Source organism: Canis lupus, chromosome 4, assembly GCF_048164855.1.
Source record: "Canis lupus baileyi chromosome 4, mCanLup2.hap1, whole genome shotgun sequence".
Taxonomy (NCBI): Eukaryota; Metazoa; Chordata; class Mammalia; order Carnivora; family Canidae; genus Canis; species Canis lupus.
In genome coordinates this window covers 40870096-40893532 of record NC_132841.1, presented here as the reverse complement: position 1 = coordinate 40893532, position 23437 = coordinate 40870096, and the positions used below count along the sequence as shown (strand labels likewise).

Sequence of the window (23437 nt, the reverse complement as noted above, 5' to 3'; positions counted from 1 at the left end):
CACCCTTATTCAGAACCACCACAGCCCTATGCTGACTGCCATCATTGCATTTAGATTAGGAATTATAATTAGCCACTGACCATACATCCAGACCTTGGTTCTCTGTCTCTGTTCCCACTAAGGGGATCAAACCAAGACAGAAACTACACAGAAGTAGAAGGTGCTCTGGCCACACAGAGCAGGGGCCCTTGCCTGGTCTTAGGTGGCCTTCAGGAAGGAAGGCTTCCTGGCAGAGGAAGCCAGAGGGGGTGTTTAAGTTTAAAAGTAATCTGAGGGAATGTATGTGAAAGAGAGAGATAAGGGGGAAAATGGAAAGACACCCTAAGATGTCTCAATCACTGCATGAGCCGCCATCTGCTTCCCTGCTCAGTTTCCCCTATTCCTGGCCCCTCCACCTGAGGCAGGACATCCCCCAGGAACTTCCCCAGGCCTCACCATGACCAACACCTGGCTCCTCTTGGGAGCACAGATGGTACTCAAGTAGCACCCCAAGACGGTGTGGCCTCACAGTGCCACGACATCTTTTGGTGGCAGCCCTGGTGCCCTGCCCAGCCAAGGACCTCACCTTCTCGTGCTTGCGCAATAGCTCATGCCGCTGGAGAAAGTATTGGTCTTTGAGCTGCTGTTTCACCAGCTGGTGTCTCTCCTGCAGATGATGCTCCTCCATTTCCCACAGGGCTGCCTCCCGGTCTGTGAAGGATGAGGCCTGATGAGATGCTAACGGCCAGAGCCCATTGGGCCCGGCCCTGCCCTGCTCTGCATCAGATGATAGCTCCCCGCAGTGTGGTACACCAGGAAGTGACTGGAGTCAGCAGCCAGAGAAACCAGAGACCTAGGCTGGAACCCAGCTGATTCACTAGGATTTGGGACAGGTAGCAGATGCTATCCAGGCCTCAGCTCCTGCCTCTGCCAACCGTACCACAGAGAGAAATGTTCTTGGGAGACATGTTTATGTTCAGTGTTGGGAAGGGCTCATGTAACCCCGTGAAGAAGATAGGACAGCCCTCTTGTCACTATTTCCTCCTTTGGAAAATAGGTGAGACCCTCTTGGCCACTGCACATCCCTTATATATACATTATTGAGACAGCAGTATCTGGGATTTTCTGATTTGAAGTCTGTTAACTAATCCTCTGCTCAGCCACAGGCAGTGAGCTGGTGTCAGATGAAGACCTCATGCCCTGCAAGACACAGAGTGGGTTGTGCTCAAGCCACTAAAATGGTCAGTTTATTTCACTGCATTCCTGATCTGTGAAAACCAGTAACTGCCCACAGTACATCAGAACAGTGATTTGGATTTCTGACCAAAATCAGAACCACTGTCCCAAAAGTAGAGTGGTTCTTCCAGACATCATGGGACAAAAATAGAAAATGACGGCTTTCCTGAAACATCTGTGGCTCTTCAGAACATCAAGGACCCCATTTTACTCCCCCACACCCAAGTACTAAGGGGTATACACTGCTTAGCTGCATTGGCCATCACAGCCCTGGCTGAAGCTTATTCATTGTCGCAGTAAGCCAGAGACGATGCTTGTACATTGGCCCTATGGTGTTTACTTCTTCACAACAGGCTGGACTGGTGGCTCAAAAGCCCATAGGCATCAAACTCAAATTTTCATCCATCCAATTGTTTTAAACATAACAGATTTTGGGCCATTTAAAGGCCGCTTTCTTTGAACACTCCACAAAACCACACCAAACATTTGCTAGGCATAGAGGAGATAAAACTGGGGCTATAGAAAAACCTAAGCCCTACTGCCCTTCAGAGCTCTATCCCAGAGATTCCAAATACAGAAGCCCTCCTTCCCCAGGAGTTCCTTTGCCCTCCCTCTAGGAGTAGCCTGCATTGGGGTTGTCTCTGAAAGGTCTCATGCTGTGAAGGACCTGCCAGAGTACAACCTGTCAGAGGTACCTTGCTACCACTCCAGGGTAGTAAGGAGCTCGGCTTCAAGAGGAGATCCACATTCAAGGCCCACTCTACCACCCACTCATGGGCCGAGCAACCCCAGGCAAAGCATAGTGGCTCTGCAAGTCTCTGTTTCCTCATCTACAAAAATGCCTTGTTGTGTGAAGGTGAAGATTCAAAGAGACTGGGCCATGAAGACTGGCACACGGCCTGGCAAAGCAGTCTCTCAATACGTGATAGCTATAGTAAGGGGCTCAATTCTGTCCCCATCCCCATTCACTCAGCATACTTATTTACAATTTCTACTTACTCTGCGTCACTTTACTTGCTTGCTTCTTTCCTCAACATCAGGAATAATGTCAAGTAATGTCGGTGACAACTGGTATTTGAGCCTCACTGCTGACTTCAGTAGGGGCTGTCCCCATGTTTTGCCCTGAAGGATGCTATTTGGTTTTAGGATGAAGAAGAACCTGCCTGCTCTCTGGCACCCACCTCGAAGGAGTTCCTGCTTCCTAGTGAGACACTCGCGCTCCTTGTCACAGATCTCCCGCCTGTTGTCAGCAGTGATTTTCTTCATCGCCAGCTCCAGGTCCTCCTTCTGCTTAGCCAGGAAGTCTCGGTCCTGTGTGGGAGAGAGGAGGGCAGACCTTCAGCACTGGCTTCAGCATCTCGACCTCTACTGTTATTACAGAAGAATTCATCATGAGCAGCAAAGAAAACATATGTAGGGGAAATGTGAAACTTATAGACACATCAACCAACTGTATGTGTGCTTTATGTGGACCCTGATTCAAACATCAAATAGGAAAAAAATCATGAGGCAATTGGAAATGTAAATAATGGCTCAACTGCAAATATGTCATTAAGCAATTATTGTTAAATATTTAAATTTTAGGTATGTTTATATTACTGTGGATTTTTTTAAAGATTTATTTATTTATTCATGAGAGACAGAGAGAGAGGAGGCAGAGACATAGGCAGAGGGATAAGCAGCTCCTCGCAGGGAGCCCGATGTGGGACTCGATCCCAGATTCTGGGTTCACACCCTCAGCCGAAGGCAGATGGTCAACTGTTGAGCCACCCAGGTGTCCCAGTACTGTGGATTTTTTTTAGAGATACATACTGAGATATTTGCAGGTGAAATGATATGATGTGTGGGATTTGATTCAAAATAATACAGAATATTGGAGGAGTAAGTGGACAGGAGTTCCTAATTCCTGAGATCAGGTGATGGGTAAGAGGGGGTTCCTACTGTACCTCTTTCTGCTTATGTTTTTAATTTCCCATAATAATGAATTAAAAATTAAAATCTACAAACTTTAGGGAACACATAAGTAGAAACAAAAATCCCCATACATCCTATCACCCAGGAGGTGGTTTTAGTCTATCTATATAAACATGTTTACATCTATTATTTCACAAAAATTATGTAAAAGGACTTAGAGAGTTGTACACCAATGTTTGTAACAGCATTATTTTTTAATGGATTTTTTTTTTTTTAGATTTTATTTTATTCACAAGAGACACAGAGAGAGAGGCAGAGACATAGGCAGAGGGAGGAGAAACAGGCTCCATGCAGGAAGCCCGATGTGGGACTCGATCCCAGACTCCAGGATCACGCCCTGAGCTGAAGGCAGGCATTTAACCGCTGAGCCACCCGGGTGTCCCAGTAACAGCATTATTCACAATAGCTATGGGATGGAAACAACTCAGGTATCCACAGACAAAAGAGTACAGACACAAACTGTGGTATAAATACACAGCAGAACATTACTCAGCTCTGAAAAGGAATGAAATTCTTAGATGTGCTACAACATGGGTGAATCTCGAGGACATGTTAATTGAAATAAACCAGACACAGAAGGCCAAAATATGATCCCACGTATAGGAGGTCAGATTTGTGGAGACAAAGTAAAATGGTGGTTCCTGGGGACCAGGAGAGGGGTATCATGGGTGTTCCTGTTTAACTGGAAGGGTTTCAGTTTTGCTAGATAAAGAGTTCTAGAGATGCTGGGTGATAGGGATAGTTTAGATGATGGTGTAAATATACTTGGTATCACTGAACTGTATGCTTAAAAATGGTTAAGATGCTAAATTATGTCTATTTTACCGTAATTTTTTATTTGTTTACCAGCAAAGGAGAGGGCAGGCTCCCCACTGTGCAGGGAGCCCAACACAGGGCTCAATCCGAGGACCCTGGGACCACAACCTGAGCCAAAGGCAGATGCTTAACCAACAGAGCCACCCACATGCCCCTATTTTACTGTTATTTTTAAAAATTAAAAATACCTCTGCATGTCATAATGGAATCTGCTATCAAATGAGTTTTAATGGCTGAAAATATTTCATGGCCCAGGTGTATCATAGCTTACTCACCCAATACCTAATAGGTTGTTTCCAGATAGTCTCTATTTTAGACGGTGCTGCTCTTCACACTCTGGTAGCTGTTTATGAGCCTCTCTGATGATTTATCCTCAGGATTAGTCTCTAGATGCCACTGCCAAAATGGCCTCCTTAAAGAACCAATCTGCTCTCTCCGTGTGGGGATAGGAGCCGTCTCCCCGATCCTCCCCAGCCCTGAATTCTTTTTCTGATCATAGTATCAAGGGACAGGTTGTAGGACAGTGTTCTCTGGAGACAACACAGTCTGGAGACAGACTGAGTTTGGGGCCATGCCCCATACTGCTAACTGCAGAGTCACCTCCTCTGCAAATGGAAAAACAAATAGCACCTACCCTGGTAAGCCATGAATGCTCAACCAGATAATATACAAAGCATTTTTAAGTGTACATTCGGGAACAGCAAAAGCAAAATGTAGAGATTCCCAAGTGGGAGAAAAAGGAGCATGTGGTCTGACAAGGGCCACAGAGAAGACTGGTGAGGCTGAGGTAGAGTGGACTTAGATGAGCTGGGAGAGGCTGGCAGGGGCCAGACCCACAGGGCCTTGTAAGCACATGAGGAGGCCTTTTGGCAAAGTGGGAGCTGCTGAAGGTTTTCAAGACACAAGGCTATGGGAGAAGGTGACATGATCAGATTTGGAATTCATATTGATCACACTGGCTGGTGGGAGAGAAAACTGCAGGAGATCAAGAGAGGAAGCAGAGAGACTAGCTGGGAGGCTACTGTAGCAGTCCAGGCAAAAGATGACTATGGCTAGGGAGTCAGAGATGCTGACCAAGTGGAAATATCCAAAGATAGTTTGGAGCTTTAAAAAAACAAAAAAAGTCCACGCTTTAGAAGATGATAAAGGGTTAGAGGGAAAGGAGGTGCCAGGAATGACAAGGTTTCTGGCCTAGCAGCAGGATGGAAGACAGTGATCCCCTCAGAATACAGTAGAGCTGCGTCTGGGAGATCATGGGTTTGACATCTGAGATTCCAAAAGATGCCAAGTGGGCAGGTGGATATACTGGGTTATTCAAGGAGATGTGACATACAAACAACCCTAAGACAAGGCAGGAGTCACTAAATGCTTTGGAGAAGGTAGATGTAAGGGCTGGGGTGTCCAGAAGCAGGGGAGCTCACTTCCAGCTGGAGTGAGAGCAATCAAGAAAGGCTGCATGGGGGAGGTGCTAATAAGGATCAGCTGGATTTAAGCACTCAAAATAAGAGATGGGTATTCAAGGACCAAAGCATGCGCATAGACCGAGGGAGAACTTGATCATTCATGGTCACTGTCACTCTCCAACCCCTCTACTCCCTGACTGAGGTGGGGCAAGGACTCACGAGAAGCTGTTTTTTCTGTGCGTGCTCCTCCATCTTCTGCTTCATGCTCTCCTTCCGCTGCTGCCTGGGGAGCTTCTCCACCTCGTTCTTCACCTGCACCAGAAACAGCAGAGAGTGGCTGGGTCAGGGAGACCAAAGACAAGGTTCAGCTTCCTAGACACTGGCCCCCAACCCCACTCTCCATCAAGCCCCTCTGACAGGTAGCCCCCGCTGGCCTACTCCTGTCTGCAGCTGGCTCTGGTTTTGGTCCCCCCAGAGCAAAGAGATACAGCTTTTGGCTGCTTGGTACCATGCTCCCTTCTCATGGCAGCACCTCCCTTTCCTTCAGGGCAGCCTTTCTCAACCTTTTTTCATTACTGTCCCCTTACAAGTCTTTCTAGACATTTTCTTCCTAATCACCCACCCCTATGAAATATTAACCCCACAGACAAACCATGAATCTGCTAAACCACTATAATAAGCAAAGATATTTTTATCCCCTTAGGGGTGCCCTCTCCCTGATTAAGAATGCACACTTTAGGGGATCCCTGGGTGGCGCAGCGGTTTGGTGCCTGCCTTTGGCCCAGGGCGCGATCCTGGAGACCCGGGATCGAATTCCACGTCGGGCTCCCAGTGCATGGAGCCTGCTTCTCCCTCTGCCTGTGTCTCTGCCTCTCTCTCTCTCTGTGTGACTATCATAAGTAAATAAAAATTAAAAAAAAAAAAAAAAAAAAAAGAATGCACACTTTATGTCCCATCTCCCCAGCTCCTGAGGTGCAGGTGGAGTGGACAGCCCCCACCGCACCCCGATGCTAGGCTGGGCAATGATGCAGGCAGTCCTCCACCATATTCCCAGCCCTGGCCTCGGGGACTAGTCAGAGATGAGCATATGACCCTCGCTGGCCACTGAGAGCTTTATGATGTGTGCTTGAACTATCAAGGAAAGCCACCATCATCTGGGGTTGTAAACTCGAAGGATGGGGGCCACAGTGGGCCACCCTGGAGGGGCCTGCCTGAGACGAAGATCCATGTCAGGAAGCAATGCCAAAACATGAAAAGGAAGGATTCCTCATGACACGTCTGCCCTCCTGGTCAGAGGCCACTAAGTGTTCTCAAGCCAGCTGGAAGTGGGCTTCTGTCTTTTATGACAGAAAAGGGAGAAGAGATGCATGACATTTCTCTCTAAGGCACCCAGAGTTCCTCAGACAGTTCTGAGGAGTCCACACCTTTAAGGTGCCTGACACCCCAAAACTCACTGACAGGGTTTTTAGGAGCAGCTGGTGAAAAAATACTGTCCATGATCAAAAGAACATTCCAGGGGAGTTCTTCTGGCATGGTGAGTATAAGCCAAAGCAGCCTCTCTCTCCTGCTGACTACAGTGAAAAACTCTGGATAAAATACCAAAAGCAACTACCTGAGGGCTCTGAAAAGTAAACAAAAAACATGTGACCATAAGAGGAGTCAAAACTTGTAGAAGGGGCCAGGAGAGGGGCGAGTCTCAATTTTTTAGTTTCTTAATTTTTTTCCTTTTGCTCTCCTGGCTTTGCACCAATCTCAGACCCACACAGTGATGCAGTGGGAAAGGTACCTAAAACTCTGTAAGAAACCTCATGTTCTGGCCAGAGGACCAGGAAAAGGGGGCTTGTGTAGGTCAGAGTGTGTGGGAAGAATGCCAGAGAGAAGGTGGCAGCAGGAGGGGAACCCTAATTCTGTGCATGAGCCCACACACATCTCAAGTCGCCCCGAGCTGAGCAGGGCCAAAGAGACCTGAAACAGTATAGCAGGAACTTTGAAAACCACACTATGATTGGAGCCACCACCCACAGAAGCTAAGACAGAACCTGTGGTCAGAACCTAACAGGATCAGACTACCTGCTAAAACAAAGAAGTCACATTCTCTAGATTGTAACAGGACCCAGAGTCTACAGACTGTAACATTCAGAATGTCTATGATACAATCCAAAATCACTCTCCATACAAAGAACCAGGAAGTGTGACCAATTTTCAAAGACAAATTCATCACATGCTAATTCCAAGATGATAGAGACATTGGAATTATCAGACAAAAAACTTTAAAGCAACCATTATAACCGCACTCCATCAAGTGAAGATAAACATACTTGAGATTAACAGAAAGAGAGAATATTACCATAGAAAAATACAAACCCTAAAAAAAAAAAAGAGAAGAGGGGTGCCTGTGTGGCTCAGCTGGTTAAGCATCTGACCTTGGTTTTGGCTCAAGTCATGATCTCAGGGTCCTGGGATTGAGCCCTGCATTGCTCCACGGTCAGTATAGAGTCTGTCCCTCCCCTCTGCCCCTCCCACATACATGTGCATGCATGCTCTCTCTCTCTCTCTCTCCCTCTCTAAAATAAATAAGATCTTTAAAAAAAGAGACAAGTAAAAAACAATACAGCCTCTGACACTAAATACAGAAAACACTGGATAGAGCTGGGGTGGAGTGGAGGTGACAGAGGGGCCCCTGAACTTGAAGACCAAGTAATAAAAAATATGCAATATGAACAACAGAGAGAAAGGATTTTAAAGACTAAAGCTTTAAGGACTTACAGGAAAATACCAAAGGTGTAATATTCATGTTTTGGGAGTGCCAGGAAGAAAGGAGAGACAGGTATAAAAATACACACCTATAATGGCCCAAAACAACTGACTTCCATGGCAGTGAACAGCATCTTGAGAGTAGGGTCCCTATGTATTTTGCTCAGTACCTCCAGCATCCAACATAGTGCAGTACATGTGGATACTTTAAAAAAAAAAAAAAAAAAAAAAGGAGCTGCTAAAAAGCTCTTGCTTTACTTAGAGGACTCAGGAAAGTTGCCTGTCCAAAGCTCAGCACAGGTAGTGATCCAGACCCAAGACAAAGAACCAGGCCTGACTCCCGAGCCTGTATCAGCATCATACCCCAACCCGTTGGCCCGGCTCTCTGCAGGGGGGCCAGGAACAGGGTAAGGCCAGCAAGGCACTCACCTCAGACATAAAAGAGAATACCATAAACCTCAGTAATCAAGATAAATTACATTTAAAAATATCAAAATTCATGCCACAAGATCATGAATATCAAAATTTAAAATAGACAGGATCCAGCCGTATATTTGCAGGACTCAAACTCCTCACCTTACCCTAATCCTGACCCTGATGGATCCTGACTTTAAGTAGCTAACATTCTGTTCATTGTGCATATTTTGCAGTAGTTTTTATTTTCTCACCCCAGCTCTGCCCCTGCAGCTGCCTGAGGCCCCCTGGATACAACAAATGTCATACCCATGCACTGCAATCCGGGAGCTGGGCTCTGAGGCCCGCAGCACCACAGACCACCCTTGGAGGCTGTTCATCTGGACACTAGGAATGGCCTAGTAAGTATGGCCTAGTAAGTATGTGGCAGGCTCCACAGAGGGAGGTGTGGGCTGTTCTTTGGGACCCAGATGCCCTTCCCCAGGGCCAGCCGGGAAATTTGTCTACCTTTGTCTCAGGACCATCTACTTCTTTGCCACCTCCCCCCACTTCCTCTTCCAGCTGGGAGAGGAAAGAAAAGAGCCGTGTGGATGCCAACTAGGGGACTGCTATTTTGGGAGAGGGAGGGCAGGACACAGAGGATGTGTGTATCTGCCACCTAGCACAAGCTCCCCCTTTCTGGTGAAAGCATCTCAGATGCCCCTGGGCTACCATCCTTTCCTTTTCCCCTGCTCTCTTTCAGCTGGGAGATGTCCAGGAAACTGCCTGGGTACCTACTCAATACAAGAAAGCAAAGCCCAAATGACAGAGACATGGCCTCTCATGGTACAGCTGGAACACGTAAATCCAGACACATGGATGTGAACTTTTCAGGTATACAAGCTCCCCAAAATTCTCTCTATTGCTAAAATGGGGCTCAGCTGGAATATGGATCACTTGCAACCTAGACCCCCCCAGCCTCCACCCCACACATATTCACCTCCTTCTTCATCAGTTTGAGCTGCTCCTGGAACCTGGTATAGTCCCGATCCTGCTCCAGTCGGATCCGCTTGGCCTCCTCCCGGCGGCGTACAGCATGGTCTTGCTCCATCTTCTCCACTTGCTGCTTCTGCTGACGCTCCAGGTTCTCCAGCTCTGTGTCAAAGAATTTCTTCTTGGTCTGGAAGGAGCAGAAAGAGAAATTCAGCAAAGTTACTTTATACCTGGAAGGAAGATGGTGGGGCCCAGAGCTTATCTTCAGACCTGGGTTTGAATCCAAACTCATCCACCTCTTTGCTGTGTGACCTGGGACAAGTCACCTAACCTCTGTGAGTCTCTGTTTCTTCATGTGCAAAAGGGAGATCAGACCATCTACCTTGCAAATTCTAATATGTTACTCAACAAAGGTTAGTGTCCCTCTGGAGATCCTCCCATATGACCTAAAAAAGCACTGGGACCTTTGTAAGATTCTGTGTGTACAAGTCAATGCCTCATGAGACCAGGAAACCAAAGGAATAGGGCTCTCTACTGCCGTTAAAGAAAACATGAAGCAAGAAGCCCTCCGGGGACCCATCCTTTCTCACACTCACATTGATTTCTTGTTCAAAACGTTTATGCATCTGCTCCAGCTGCAGCTCATGCTTGCTGCTCAGCTGGGTCTGGTTCCGATGTTCTTCTTTCTGGAGCAGCCGAAGCTCTCGGAGCTCCTGGCGCCTGAAGGGTGAAAGCATGTGGAGGTCAGAGATCACATAACTCCAGGCTAGAGATACTGAAGGCCAGAATGTGGAAGAGCATCATATAAGTCTGGGGCAGAAGCATGGCTAGAATTCATGCTTAATTTGACATTTATTGACAGACAAAACATTGATAATCAATGTATAAGAAGTGCTTACAAATTTCTAAGAAAAACAGGAGTAGCCTACTTTTCAAAAGGAACACAAAACAGGAATAGACACGAAACAAAAAGCAAAAAGAAAATTTAAAACTATTTAATTTTATATACCTAATACAGATATGAGGTGCAAACTAAAAATTCCATTTTCATTAAAAAGTCAAGAGTAGGGCAGCCCCAGTGGCGCAGCGGTTTAGCGCCGCCTGCAGCCCAGGGCGTGATCCTGGAGACCCTGGATGGAGTCCCATGTCAGGCTCTCTGTATGATGCCTGCTTCTCCCTCTGCCTGTGTCTCTGCCTCTCTCTCTCTCTGTCTCTATGAATAAATAAATAAAATCTTTAAAAAATAATAATAAAATAAAATAAAAGTCGAGTATGGGACAATTGATATTTTCATATGTGCTGTTATAGACTGGCACATTCTTTTTTTTTTTTTTTTAATTTTTATTTATTTATGATAGTCACAGAGAGAGAGAGAGAGGCAGAGACACAGGCAGAGGGAGAAGCAGGCTCCATGCACCAGGAGCCCGATGTGGGATTCGATCCCGGGTCTCCAGGATCACGCCCTGAGCCAAAGGCAGGCGCCAAACCGCTGCGCCACCCAGGGATCCCTAGACTGGCACATTCTAGAGGATAACTGGTAATAAGTTCATACCTTTTAACATAGTATTTCCATTTCTAGATATCTATTCTAAGAAGTATTCACAAATGCACAAAACTGAATAAGGATATCCATTAAAAAATCATTTATAAAAAAAAAAAAAAGAAAAAAAAATCATTTATAATAGTCCAAAACTGGAAATGACTTAAATGTCAATCATATAGGTCTAGTCAAATAAGTTAATATGTATCCATCTGATGTTAATTTTGTGTACACAACCATGAAAAAAATCAAGTTTTAGAAAATATGTAATTACATGGAAAAACATCTATTAAAAATGAGATAATTCTTTTAAAAAATATAACAATTCTTTATGAACAGATACGGAATGATTTCTAAATGAAAAAAGTGAGCTGCTGACACCTCCCTCTGCCTGTTACTCCCCTACTTGTACTCTCCTGCTCTTTCTCAAATAAATAAATAAAATCTTTAAAAAAAAAAAAAAAGGATTACACCATAAAATATTAACAGAGAGAGGGGAACTAGATGCCTAGCAGGAAAGGATGGAAGGGAGATTTTTCACTGTTTACCTTTTTCTTTTTTTTTTTTTTTTTTTTTTTTTTTTTTAATTTTGTACCATGACATTATATTACCTATTCAAAGTGTCAATACAGGGCAGCCCTGGTGGCGCAGCAGTTTAGCGCCACCTGCAGCCTGGGGTGTGATCCTGGAGACCCTGGATCGAGTCCCATGTCGGGCTCCCTGCATGGAGCCTGCTTCTCCCTCTGCCTGTGCCTCTGCCCCTTTCTCTCTCTCTCTGTCTCTATGAATAAATAAATAAAATCTTAAAAAAAAAAAGTGTCAATACAATAAAAATTTGGCCCAAACCACACAGTATACCTTATTTTTGTAAGAAGTATATTGTCCATATGTGTATGTGTTTATTCACAAAAGAAATAACTACAAGACAAACTCCAAAGCGTTAACTATATTTCTTTCTGGGCAAATCCATTAAAGATTAATAAGTATAAGTATCATTTATGTCAACAGAAAAGAAAATGATGTAGAAAGAACTTGAGATCCTAACTATGAATCAGGGCTCCTTGGCAGCCTCTCAGGATGAGTCCATGAGGCCCATGTCCTGTTCTAGGCCAGAGTCCATCTGCTCCCCACATACTACCTGAAAGGGGCCAGCACACTCTCAGGGGTCAGAGGGACCTTGTGTGAATCTTAGGGCTGCTGACCTTCGGCTGGGTGCCCTCAGGCAATCACTTAATCTCTACGCCTCTCTTCCTGCATCTGTAAAATGCACAGATAATGTCTACCTCCCAGGTTCTTTGTTTTTTGTTTTGTTTTGTTTTTTCCTCCCAGGTTCTTTGAAGGTTAAATCCGGTGATGCCTACTGGGGCTCCCTGGCCAGCGCAGACATGGTCACCAAGTGGTAAAACTTGCTGTTTGCTCCTAAGTGGTAGCTGATGGACAGTGGTCATAAGAAAGAAGAGGCAAAGGCTGCCTGGTCTCTGGAAAACCAGAGATACATTCCACAGCCACATAAAGAAGCTTCCATTTGAGCCTCTGCTCTTTGGGCAGTGAGAAGGTTGAGAGTGTTAACGAAGAAAAGAAGTCTGACTCCAGGGACATCTGGGTGGTGGCTTAGTCAATTAAGCATATGCCTTTGGCTCAGGTCTTTTTTTTTTTTTTTTTTTATTCATGAGAGACACACAGAGAGAGAGAGATAGGCAGAGACACAGGCAGAGGGAGAAGCAGGCTCCATGCAGAGAGCCTGACTTGGGACTCGATCCCAGGTCTCCAGAATCACACCCTGGGCTGACAGCATTGCTAAACCACTGAGCGACCAGGGCTGCCCAAGCTCAGGTCTTGATCTCAAGGTCCTGGAATTGAGCCCTGTGTCAGGCTCCCTGCTCAACGGGAGCCTGGTTCTTCCTCTGACCCTCTCCCTGCTAAGTCCTCTCTCTCAAATAAATATATTTTTTAATCTTATTAGAAATTCCTGACTCCAGAGAAACTAAGGCTCAGAGAACACCTGACCAAAAAGCAAAGGCATACAAAATAAGGTGGGCGGTCAGGTTCTAACAACTACCTCTAACAACTACCTCCTTGCCCCACCTGAGCTCTCACAAGGGAAGGCAGGCTGAGAGACAGGCTGATGTCTTCTAGAAGGAATGCACTGGGAGCAGCAATTTTAGGGGAAAAAGGGAACTCTGACCTAGAAGTCTCAATTTGGGAGAGTGAAGACCTGATCACATGGTTCAAAGTCCTGCATGGCCCAATTCCCTGGAAATCCTAGCATCCATGAAGGCCGGGGTGGGGGGTAGCAGGCAACAGCCAGCGGGGGAACGATGGGAGCCTTCCACACCCCTGCACAGCCGTCGGCCCAGAAGCCAAGCCAAGTATACAGGACACTCGGCCCTCCCTCCAGACTGTGACAGGCAAACAAGAAAAGCTTCAGACCTCAAGGGCCAGAGCCAGAAGGCGTCCATTCTAGATGGGGTATGGTAGATCTAGAATTTCAACCCAGGAACCTCGGCTGCCTAGAGAGGAGATGACAGAAAGGAAATTTGATCCTTGACGTCTGAAGCTTTAGGAGAGGAGGTCGCCTCCCAGATGACATGAAAATGGATGGTGGTGCCATCCTCCAAGAGCAACCATCCTCTTGCCCTTTGTCCCGAGCCCTCCAGCCCACATGATGAGGATGCCTGTGTGTGTGTGTTTGTGTGTGTGTGTGTGTGTGTGTATACACGTGTACATGTATTCATGCAGAAATGCCACTGATGAAAAATCAACCTCTCATCTCTGTTGTCCCCAGAGGGGGAAAGTGCCCCAGAGCATCTAAAATTGCTTCCATTTGGCTTTGGAATGCTTGTGCTTTTTAAAAATATAAATGTGTTCCATATTCTAGAAATGTTGTTCAAACTAATAATGAATTTACCCTGCAAAGGCCTGGCCCTAAGAGATCTCTGTGGCTCCAAGGCTTCCCTGAGTGCTAAGTCCCCAGCCCTGGTAGCCCCAGGAAGCTTTGGGTCTAGTGGAAGCCTAGTAGAATTGTCACACAGGCAGATCGAGTTAGAATTGCAGCCCTACCTTCTCACCTGGGTGGCCCAGGGCAAGTAACTTAACTGCCAAGAAACAGTTCCTCGTTTACAAAATGGGGGAAATAGGGTCTCCCTGAGGAGGGCTGTTAGGGGGCCTGAGCACCTCCAAAGCACAAAGATGGCTTCCAGCAGAGAGCTGTGCCTCACACTCTCCTCCCTCACCAGTCTCACTTGTTTTGCCTCCAAGATGTATGTTGAACTGTCTACTTCTTCCCTCTCCCAGCCACTGCCCCAGCCCACGCCTACAGCCTTACTGTCCCAGGCAGGGTCTCCCTGTCACCCTATGTCAGTGTTACCCCTCTACAACCCACACTCATGCAGCTGCCAGAGCCATCTTTCAAAAGTGACATGAGAGCCAGTCACTCTCCAACTATTTCACTCTGGCTGTACCTGGGAGAAAATTCACACTCCTCCACCCTGACCCACAGGTGTACGTGACCTCTGGCCTCACACTCCACACTCCAGCCCTATATCCTCTCAGCTTCCTAAACAAACCTGGCAGTCATTCCTCAGGCCTTAGCCTTGCTCTGTGTCCCCCAGCCACTCCACTCAGGGTTTCCCACACACAGAGCAGCCTCCTTCAACCCAGGGGCTCGCTATTGTATCACCCATTACTTCCTTCGCAGCATGTACCACAACTGGGGATTACCTTGTGTATCATGTGTTGGTCCATTTAGATATAAGTTCTATAATGGCAATAGCCTCAACTATCTGGATCACTACCACATTCCCCAACCTGGGAGATGGGTTAAATACATAGGTAGGTGCACTGATGGACAGGTGGGTGGGTAGATGGGTGGGTGAATGAGTAGATGAATGGATGGGTGAATAGAGGAGTGGGTGGATAGGTTGATAGATGGATATGTGGGTAGGCAGATGGGTGAGTGGATGGATGGGTGGGTGGATGAGTGGGTAGATGAGTCAACGGATGGGTGGGTGAGTGGGTGAGCGGATGGATGGATGAGTAGTTGGGTTAGTAGATGAGTGGGTGAGTGAGTAGATGGATGGAGAGACAGATGAGTGGGTGGGTGGGGTACGTGAGAGGATGGATGGATGAGAGAGTGGGTGAGTGGAGGAATGGTGGGTAGATGAGTGTGTGGATAGATAGGGAGATGGAGGGGATCCCTGGGTGGCGCAGCAGTTTAGCACCTGCCTTTGGCTCAGGGTGTGATCCTGGAGACCCGGGATCGAATCCCACATCGGGCTCCCGGTGCATGGAGCCTGCTTCTCCCTCTGCCTCTCTCTCTCTCTCTCTCTCTCTCTCTCTCTGTGTGACTATCATAAATAAAAAAAAAAAAAGTAGGGAGATGGATAGAAAGGTGGATGAGTAAATAGGTGGGTAGGCAGATGAATGGATGGGTGGATTGGGGAATGCAAGAGCAAAACCATTTATTTGCCTTTTGTGTCATTGATCCCTCTCTTCATGCTGTAGACGGACAGCTCTCTAGCCAAAAGAACCTACAACCCCTACCTCTCACCAAACCCCCACCCCGTTACCACCATCAGTGGCCCATCCCAGGCTTGCCTGAGAAATCGCATCTCCTCATCCTTCTTTTCATCCTCGCTGATGATCTTGGAGGTGGTGATGCTCACCTCTACGCCATCCACCACAAACTTGCGTGTCCTCTTGAGAGTTTTATTGTGCAATCTTGAGTCCTGGCAGGGTAGAATCATTAGGCAAAGCTCAGGATTTCAGCTTAGAATCTGTGAGTGACACAGGGCATGGCCCACAGCCTTCCTGGCCCCACAGCCTCAACATCCAGATAGAACATAGCTGTCCATCCTCCTCCTCTTGCCTCAAGCTTCTCAACTTGGGGTCTTGAGTGTATGAGCTTACCTCTTCTGCTCCCTCGATCATGGCCTTCGAACACTGCCCCACCTCGGCCCCACACCTGGCTGCCAACACACTCACACACAGGACATGGCATCACAGAGAACCAGGTTCTAATCCTTCCTCTACCATCTACTGGCTCTGTGACCCTGAGCAAGTCCCTTGTCCTGTCCAAGCCTCAGCTTCCTAAACTTGTGGAGGAAGAGAGTCACAGTACTTACCTCCCATAGTGGTTACAAAGATACAGTGAGAGAACACGTGGGGGACATAGCACAGAGCCCAGCTCATGGCAGCTGTTCAGTATTTGGTATTTATAAATAAAATAAATATTTTATTTATATTTATATCTGCAGACCACAATCTCTTACCCACAGTGCCAAATCCAAAGAACTCAGAAAACTGAAGCTGGTAACTGATCTGGAAGCCAAACCTGAGTGGACCTGAACTCTACAGGAGGCCACACTCATCTGGAGTCATCGTGAAATTATTCATAATTTTTATCTTTTCCTGTAAATAATCACACATTTCAGATGCAACTGCTTATAGAGTGCTGCCAGGACTCAGGGATGTTCAAATACCCTCTGAAAATTGGCCCTGATTCAGGTGAGAGCCTGAGCGCCTGCACTGCAGTCATCATAGTGTCTCCCACTCTGATCTCAACTGGCTTCCAAGGCCCTTCCTGGTGTAGCCCAGCCCTGCTTTCCAAAACTGGCCCAAGGACCTTCCAGCTAGAAAAAATAGGGCAGGCCAGGGTGGCATACTGCATTAAGTCTTCATCCCTTCAAAGTGTGCTTGGAACCCCTACTCCTGCTCAGCCACGACCAAGAACCAGTCCTTGCTCCCTGAGGGCTCAGCCTCCCACCCCCCCACCCCTTACCCCCCAGGCTTCCACCTCTTCTCCTGGCACCTCGCTCAGGGGATGCAGACCCCACAGTCACTGAGCAGCCATACCCGACTCTCATCTCCCTATAGTACCCAGCTCATGCACCCTACAGCTCAACTCAGGACTAACAGTGAGAAGTGGGGAGTGGCAGGGAAGAAAGGAGGCTGAGGGCTACAGCCCCCACACTACAACTACTCCCTGAGGTAACAGGCTCCTCATCTCTCTGAGGGGTGCTGACGCAGCCCATGGACTCATCAGAGCAGCCGTGTTCCCAGACTCACTGCCAGTCAGCCAGCAAAGGAATGTTCTCAACACCCTTAAGAACAGGCAGGGGAGACCCTGCTCTGGCCTCTATTTTTTATTACCTTTTTTTTTGCTTAATTTTTTTTTTCTCGCTTAATGTTGTTGTTTTTCTAAGTAGAAAAAGGACATGTTATCTGTCTTAAGGAAGATGATGGGCCTGTACATAAGAGCCACTGTCTGTGCTTGTCCTGGTAACACATTAGAACTGTGCTTTCTGTTTCTGAAGCTCATTGTTGGGCGGGCTGGCGGGCTGCTTTTCCTTCTTTCACTTCCCTTCGTTTAGCAAACATTTTTGAGTCTCTACTGTGTGGTTTCCACCAAGTAAACAATGGGAGAAAAAAACAAAACGATATAGTATCTTCCCTAAAATCAGCCTTGGTTGGATGACCTTCAGCGTGGCCTGGTCAAGTGGCCAGGAGTGAGTTCAAGAACATCCTGAGATTTATCCATGTGGGCAGGGGAGGGGTCAGCCCTTCCTGAGGAGGCAGCCAGGCATCCCCTGGGAAAGCAGAATGGCACGTGGGGTTCAGAGCACGTCTGTGGGTCTGACCAGCTCTCCACCTTCCACTTAAGCCTCCGTTTGCTCATCTGTACGTTGAGATGATGAAGGAGCCTCCATTTTCTTTAAAGCACTTCACAGTGTCGGCCTCCATGCTGAGCCTTCAGGCACAGCAGCTATTGTCATTCACAATGTTACCCACCTCCAGAAAGCCCCCACCCAAGAGGGCTTTACACCCACTCCCTATAACTGAAATCTACCAGTCAGAGCTGCATCACAAGGCTGACCCCCAAATAAGGGAACTTCACTCCCAGACTTCTCTCTCTCAAACTTCACCAGGGCCTTTAACCTAACCCAATTTAAGCAGATACACAAACTGAAATTTCAACCTGAGCCAACTGCCTGGCCTGACTAAACCCCAGACTGAACTGATAGTCTGGTGATTACACTACTAACTGAGCTCAAAGCTCTTTAAAGAAAAATAATCCCCATGAACCACTTAAAATGGAAGGCGGCCACTAAATGCTTTCAAAAACCAAAACAGGGGATGCCTGGGTGACTCAGCAGTTGAGCGTCTGCCTTCAGCCCAGGGTGTGATCCTGGGGACCTGGGATTGAGTCCCACATCGGGCTCCCTGCATGGAGCCTGCTTCTCCCTCTGCCTCTCTGTCTCTCATGAATAAATAAATAAAATCTTAAAAAACAAACAAACAACAACAACAACAAAAAACAGGGCAGCAGAACAACCTGCAGCACTCTAGTTCCAAATCTGTGGTATAAGAGGTAGCATTACCTTGATGGAGAGAGAGCCTGTTTCTCTGTTCAGGGACAGGTCAGCTGACAGGGAGGTACTGTAGTCCAAACTCTCGGAGGTGGAGAGGCTGCCACAGTCTGAGTCCCTCTTGGAAGGGCCCAGGGCTGCCTGGGTGGGGAGCTCCAGGCTGCCGTTGGCCAGCTTCTCGGCACCCAAGGTCTCCAGGGCACTACTGTTGGGACGGCTCTGGCTTGCTTTTTGGGACCTGTTGGCTGCCGGACTGAGGTCCCCGTCCCGGTCAGCGACTTGCTTCTCTTCGGACACCTGAATTCGGGCATCCATTGACAATGGCCGGGACTTCCGGAAGGGTGCTGGCACTGCCAGGCCATTCTCATTTCCAGGAGCCACATCTGGGGGGTTGGTGGTTTGGAGGGATCTGTCCCCGGAGGGCTGGCTGGGCCCATTCACATTGTCCTGAGGCTGGCTGGGTGGCAGTGGGGTGAGGGAGGATTCTTTGACAGGCTTGTCGGTATTGAGACTCAGTTGGCTCACCTCAGAAGAGTCTCGAGTATGATCCCCCAGAGGCTAGGAAGATAAAAGAGTCAAGATCATGTTATTTTACGTCTAAGACAAGAGTCAGAGATGCAGTAGGGCCAGAAAGTCAGACACTCGCAAAGCGAAGTAGGCCAGGGCCAAGAAGTCCGGTACTTACCCCTCTCCAGTGAGCCACAGTCCTCACTACTCCCTACTACATAGCCGACAATAAAATTATTACTTGTTTTGAGGTTATTTAATACTTGTTATTTCTCCTACAAGTGGAGGCAACTGTGGCCAGCTGGATGGTTCAGCCGTCTAAAGGTGGCAGTGGCTACTCGGTTCCAGCTAATTATGACAATGTGAGAAAATGGGTCCCCTGGAGACAGAACTTCCAATTTTTTAAGACAAGCTAGAATCTGGATTTTTATTTGCCACCACCTGATTTTTAGATGGCAACTAATTCAAATTTTTAGTTTTGTTTTGTTTTTAGTTGCATAAAAACCAAACCAAAACTATTCAGGGGCTAGATTCGGCCTGGTAGCCACTAAGTTTTTAAAGTTTTGGTTTGGTTTGGTTTTTAGAGCTTTTGGGGGTTGGTAAGTACTGGAAACATTGCCTTTATGAAATAGAACACCCATTTCTGAGAATAAAATACAAACATGCAATGAATGAATAAAGCAAGCACCCACACAGCCACCTTCCACTTCAGGAGTGGAACACCACCGCCTCGGAGACCCCCACTTATGTCTGTTCCTCCCCTTGACATGATAGTTGTCCTGACGTTTATCTCAAAGTGTTATAGGTTAGGGATGCCTGGGTGGCTCAGCGGTTGAGCCTTTGGCTCAGGGAGTGATCCTTGGGTCAAGTCCCGCATCAGGCTCCTTGCGGGGAGCCTGCTTCTCCCTCTGCCTGTGTCTCTGCCTCTCTCTTTGTTTCTCATGAATAAATAAATAAAATCTTAAAAAAAAATGTTATAGGTTAGTTTACTTGATTTCAAATTTGTTATTAATGGAATCACACCACAGCGTTCCCTTGGGTCCTAATGGCTGTTGTTTTTAACTCTGGTTATGGAAGCTTCCAAAAGCAAGTCTAATCCACCTCCTTATTCAACACCCTAGAACAAGGGTTCAGAAATTCAGATCTGATCCTATCATCCCCACGCCAATGCCCGGCCCTTGCCTGAAGCCCTCCTTAGCCTCCACTGCCTCCATGACAAGGAGCAGCCTCCTGCCAGTGTGACTGCTTCCTGCCTCCCGCCCCAACCCTGCTGCCTGCTGCCTTGTCCTGGAGCCAGCCAGGCACACCACCCCCCTCTCCACCCTCCACCATGGTTCTCCTACACCTGGCCCTGCCGCCTATCAGCTCAACCAGCCACATCATCGCTCAGGCCTCACTTGTCCCATCTATAAAATGGAATCTTGGTTCTCCCATCAGAGCCGCAGCGCAACCCTGCCCAGCACCCAGCAAGGGCCCAGTGAAAGGCTAAGGCTGCCGTATTGATTCTGCTCATCCTCCTCTGTGCTTCCCTTCTTCATCCTGGTAGGGATCCAGGCCAGCCTTTGGCTCCTCCCAGAATTCCATCAAACTCAACACAGCACCATGCTGTCCATTCCCTGACAGATGAGTCCTGCCCCTGCCTCACTCACCTCTCACTGCACCACCTGGACAGCAGAATTCCTTCCTGGAAGAGGCCCTTCCCAAGTGGCTTACACCAGGGATCTGAAAGCGGCAGCTCGGGACAGAATCCAGGCCACAGACATGTTTTGCTTGGCTCGAATGTTTTTATGAACTTAAATTAGCTTTAATTTAAATTTAAATTCAGCCAAGTGCTGAAGCTGCTGATGGGTTACAAATATGCCAAGACATGGGTACCCTGGGCACTCAGGGCAGCCAGACAGGGTCTGGGGTGCCTGGAGCCCCTGAGCCTGTTGCCTCTGGTCACATGTAGGCTTTATCCGCATTTATCCCACAGTGTGCTAAAAGCATTTTCATTTTGTAATGCGAGCCACAGAAGGAAAAAGGCAGGGAAGCAATGAGTCAGCTATCAACTTCTGAAAACTGAAAGATCCCATGTGAAAATCTAGATTACTGCTCTTTCCTGAAAACTTACAGAACCTGGCCATCACAGCCCGGCCCATGTGCCAACTTACGTAACCTGTGGTGTGGGGGGGCGGGTATAATCTCCAAGCTGGGGAGAAACAGGAATCCTTTCCACATCCCCTGCCCAGATCCCCTCCTATCTAGCCATCACCTGCTGGGAGCCCGTTCCTCCCCAGCACCCACTTTTCCAGGCCTTACAGAGGTGGCATCCGGGGAGTCCTCCTCTTCTCCCTCCTCCCGGCCATCTTCAATCTCCTCCATCACTTCGGCCTTGGCCTCGGCCACCAGCTCCCGCAGAGCCTTGTTACTGGTGATGCTGCTGACGAAGGGATGCTGAGGGGGTAAGACACACCTGGATCAGAACCACTTTGGGCTGGAGGGTGCAGGAGGGGCAGGCGAAGTCTCAGGGGACGCGATCTCCCAGGAGAGAAGGCTGGCGGCATCCCAGAGAGAAATGTGAACATGCCCTCAGTAAGGGAGGGCCCAGTAGCTCAGCAAGTCCTGTATGTGGTGGAAGAGGGTGAATCCTGGCTCTGCCGTCTACCAGCTGTGGAACCCTGAGCATGTCCTTCCCTTCTCCGAGCTGCAGGCTCACCTCCAAGGTGGAGATGATAATGCCAAACCTACAGAGGTCATAAGGATTAATCGAGAAAATGCACAAGGAGGAGTTTAGCCCAAAACACGAGCTCAGGTGATGTTTGGGGGGTTGTCTGTGCATTTGTGATGTTTGGGGGGTTGTTTGTGCATTTGTGATGTTTGGGGGGTTGTTTGTGCATTGTGTCCTTTTTTAAAAGGCTTTAATATACATTTTTAAAAATATCTACTACAGGGGCGCCTGGGTGGCTCAGTCGGTAGTGTCTGACTTCTTGATTTCAGCTCAGATCATGGTCTCAGGGTCCTGAGGTCAAGCCCCACGTCAGGCTCCATGCTCTGTGTGGAGTCTGCTTGTCCCTCTCCCTCCTCTGCTTGCTCTGACAGAGAAGTGAAATCTTTTTTAAAAATTAAAATATCTACTACAAATACTTTATTAAAGTACATTTATTAAAGTACATCCAATAAAGTTCACAAATCACGAAGCTCAATGAGTTTTTCCACTTAAATATATTCAGTATAACTATAACCCACCTGCAGACACCAAAGGTTTCCATCTCCTTATCAACCTCACTCCCCAGAGTTGCCTAGCTCCAGAAACTAGTTTTGCCTGTTCCCTAACTCCATGTGGACAGAATCATGTAGCACATAGTCCTCTGTGGCTGGCATCGTGGCTGAAACCATGAGATTCGCCTACCTCGTTGCAAATATTGGTAAATTGTTCCTTTTTCATTCCTGCGTAGTATTCTGTATGGATAGCTCACAATCTATTCATTCTGCTGCTGATGGACATTTGTGTTGTTTCTTGTTTGGGGCAACTATAAATAAAGCTAGAACATGCACATGCAGGTCTTTGGGAATGTGCATATTTGCAAACTCTTAAGGGAGAGTCGCAGAAGTTCTATTCCTGGGTATTTATAGAAATGTCACATCTTTTAAAAATTCAGGCTTTTTCACACACCTTACAAAACACCAAAGCTTTTAAGAAGCTTCAGCAGATATTAAATCAGCACAGGCATCTCCCTGGGAGAAGTCTGTTCTCAGGCATCTAATCCCCAGCCCCAGGGTGTGGACAAAGATGTGGAATTCCTCAATTTGCCCCACTCACCCACTGCTGCATGGAAAGGAATGTTACCGGAGTTCGCTCGTTTGTAATTTCAAGGAAGGCTTTGATGAAATCTACTGCTTTCACGGTCAGAAAATTTATCAGCAGAGGAACAGTGTCAACGAGATTGCAGGGAACTATGTAAATGACTACGAATCCATTTTCTGCACCCTGTAAGCACATTCACTGCTGATAGGTCCATTACAAATCATTCTTATGTGCTTGGTCATGTAGGACAGTCCCTTTGTGGAAGGTCACCAGACAACACCCCCTTCCGCTTAGGCACCGAACTCTGCACACTTGAAAGGTGTAATCCTCACTCCTTTTAAAGAACCTTAAGCCAGTCTGGCTTTCTCTTGTTAGTCCAAACTAGTAAAGATTTTAAGAATTTCATTACATGGGATGCCTGGGTGGCTCAGTGGCTGAGTGTCTGACTTTGGCCCAGCACGTGATCCCACAGTCCCGGGATCGAGTCCCACGTCGGGCTCCCTGCAGGGAGCCTGCTTTTCCCTCTTCCTGTGTCTCTGCCTCTCTCTGTGTCTCTCATGAATAAATAAATAAAATCTTAAAAAAAAAAAAAAAAAAAGAATCTCAGTTCTTTCTCTCCCATGCCCCATTCATTCATTGATTTGTGTCACAGCCACATGTTGAGGCCAATGGTGTGCCAGGTGCTGAG

At 47.4% G+C, this 23437-nt stretch overlaps 1 protein-coding gene and 1 long non-coding RNA gene across 14 annotated transcripts in view; one reads left to right on the top strand and one right to left on the bottom strand.

Moving 5' to 3' along the window:
- Positions 1–11596, top strand: part of LOC140632279 (uncharacterized) — a 61250-nt gene extending 49654 nt beyond the window's left edge. For 7 of the 12 annotated variants that reach the window (XR_012029799.1, XR_012029803.1, XR_012029798.1 and 4 more), the window contains one exon: positions 2362–8519. This is a non-coding gene — a long non-coding RNA (uncharacterized lncRNA). Of the gene's footprint in view, positions 1–2361; positions 8520–8835; positions 8978–9318 lie in introns of those variants that run through there. The other 5 variants (XR_012029802.1, XR_012029805.1, XR_012029804.1 and 2 more) reach the window with 5 other exon arrangements.
- STK10 (serine/threonine kinase 10) overlaps positions 1–23437 on the bottom strand; it is a 112044-nt gene that overhangs the window by 10759 nt on the left and 77848 nt on the right. For both annotated transcript variants that reach the window (XM_072824140.1, XM_072824139.1), the window contains exons 8-15: positions 21264–21398; positions 18468–19013; positions 15685–15815; positions 10145–10268; positions 9556–9735; positions 5628–5720; positions 2397–2526; positions 566–690 (exon numbers count right to left, since the gene is read on the bottom strand). In XM_072824140.1, the coding sequence (XP_072680241.1) occupies positions 566–690; positions 2397–2526; positions 5628–5720; positions 9556–9735; positions 10145–10268; positions 15685–15815; positions 18468–19013; positions 21264–21398 (1464 nt within the window). The remainder of the gene's footprint in view (positions 1–565; positions 691–2396; positions 2527–5627; positions 5721–9555; positions 9736–10144; positions 10269–15684; positions 15816–18467; positions 19014–21263; positions 21399–23437) is intronic.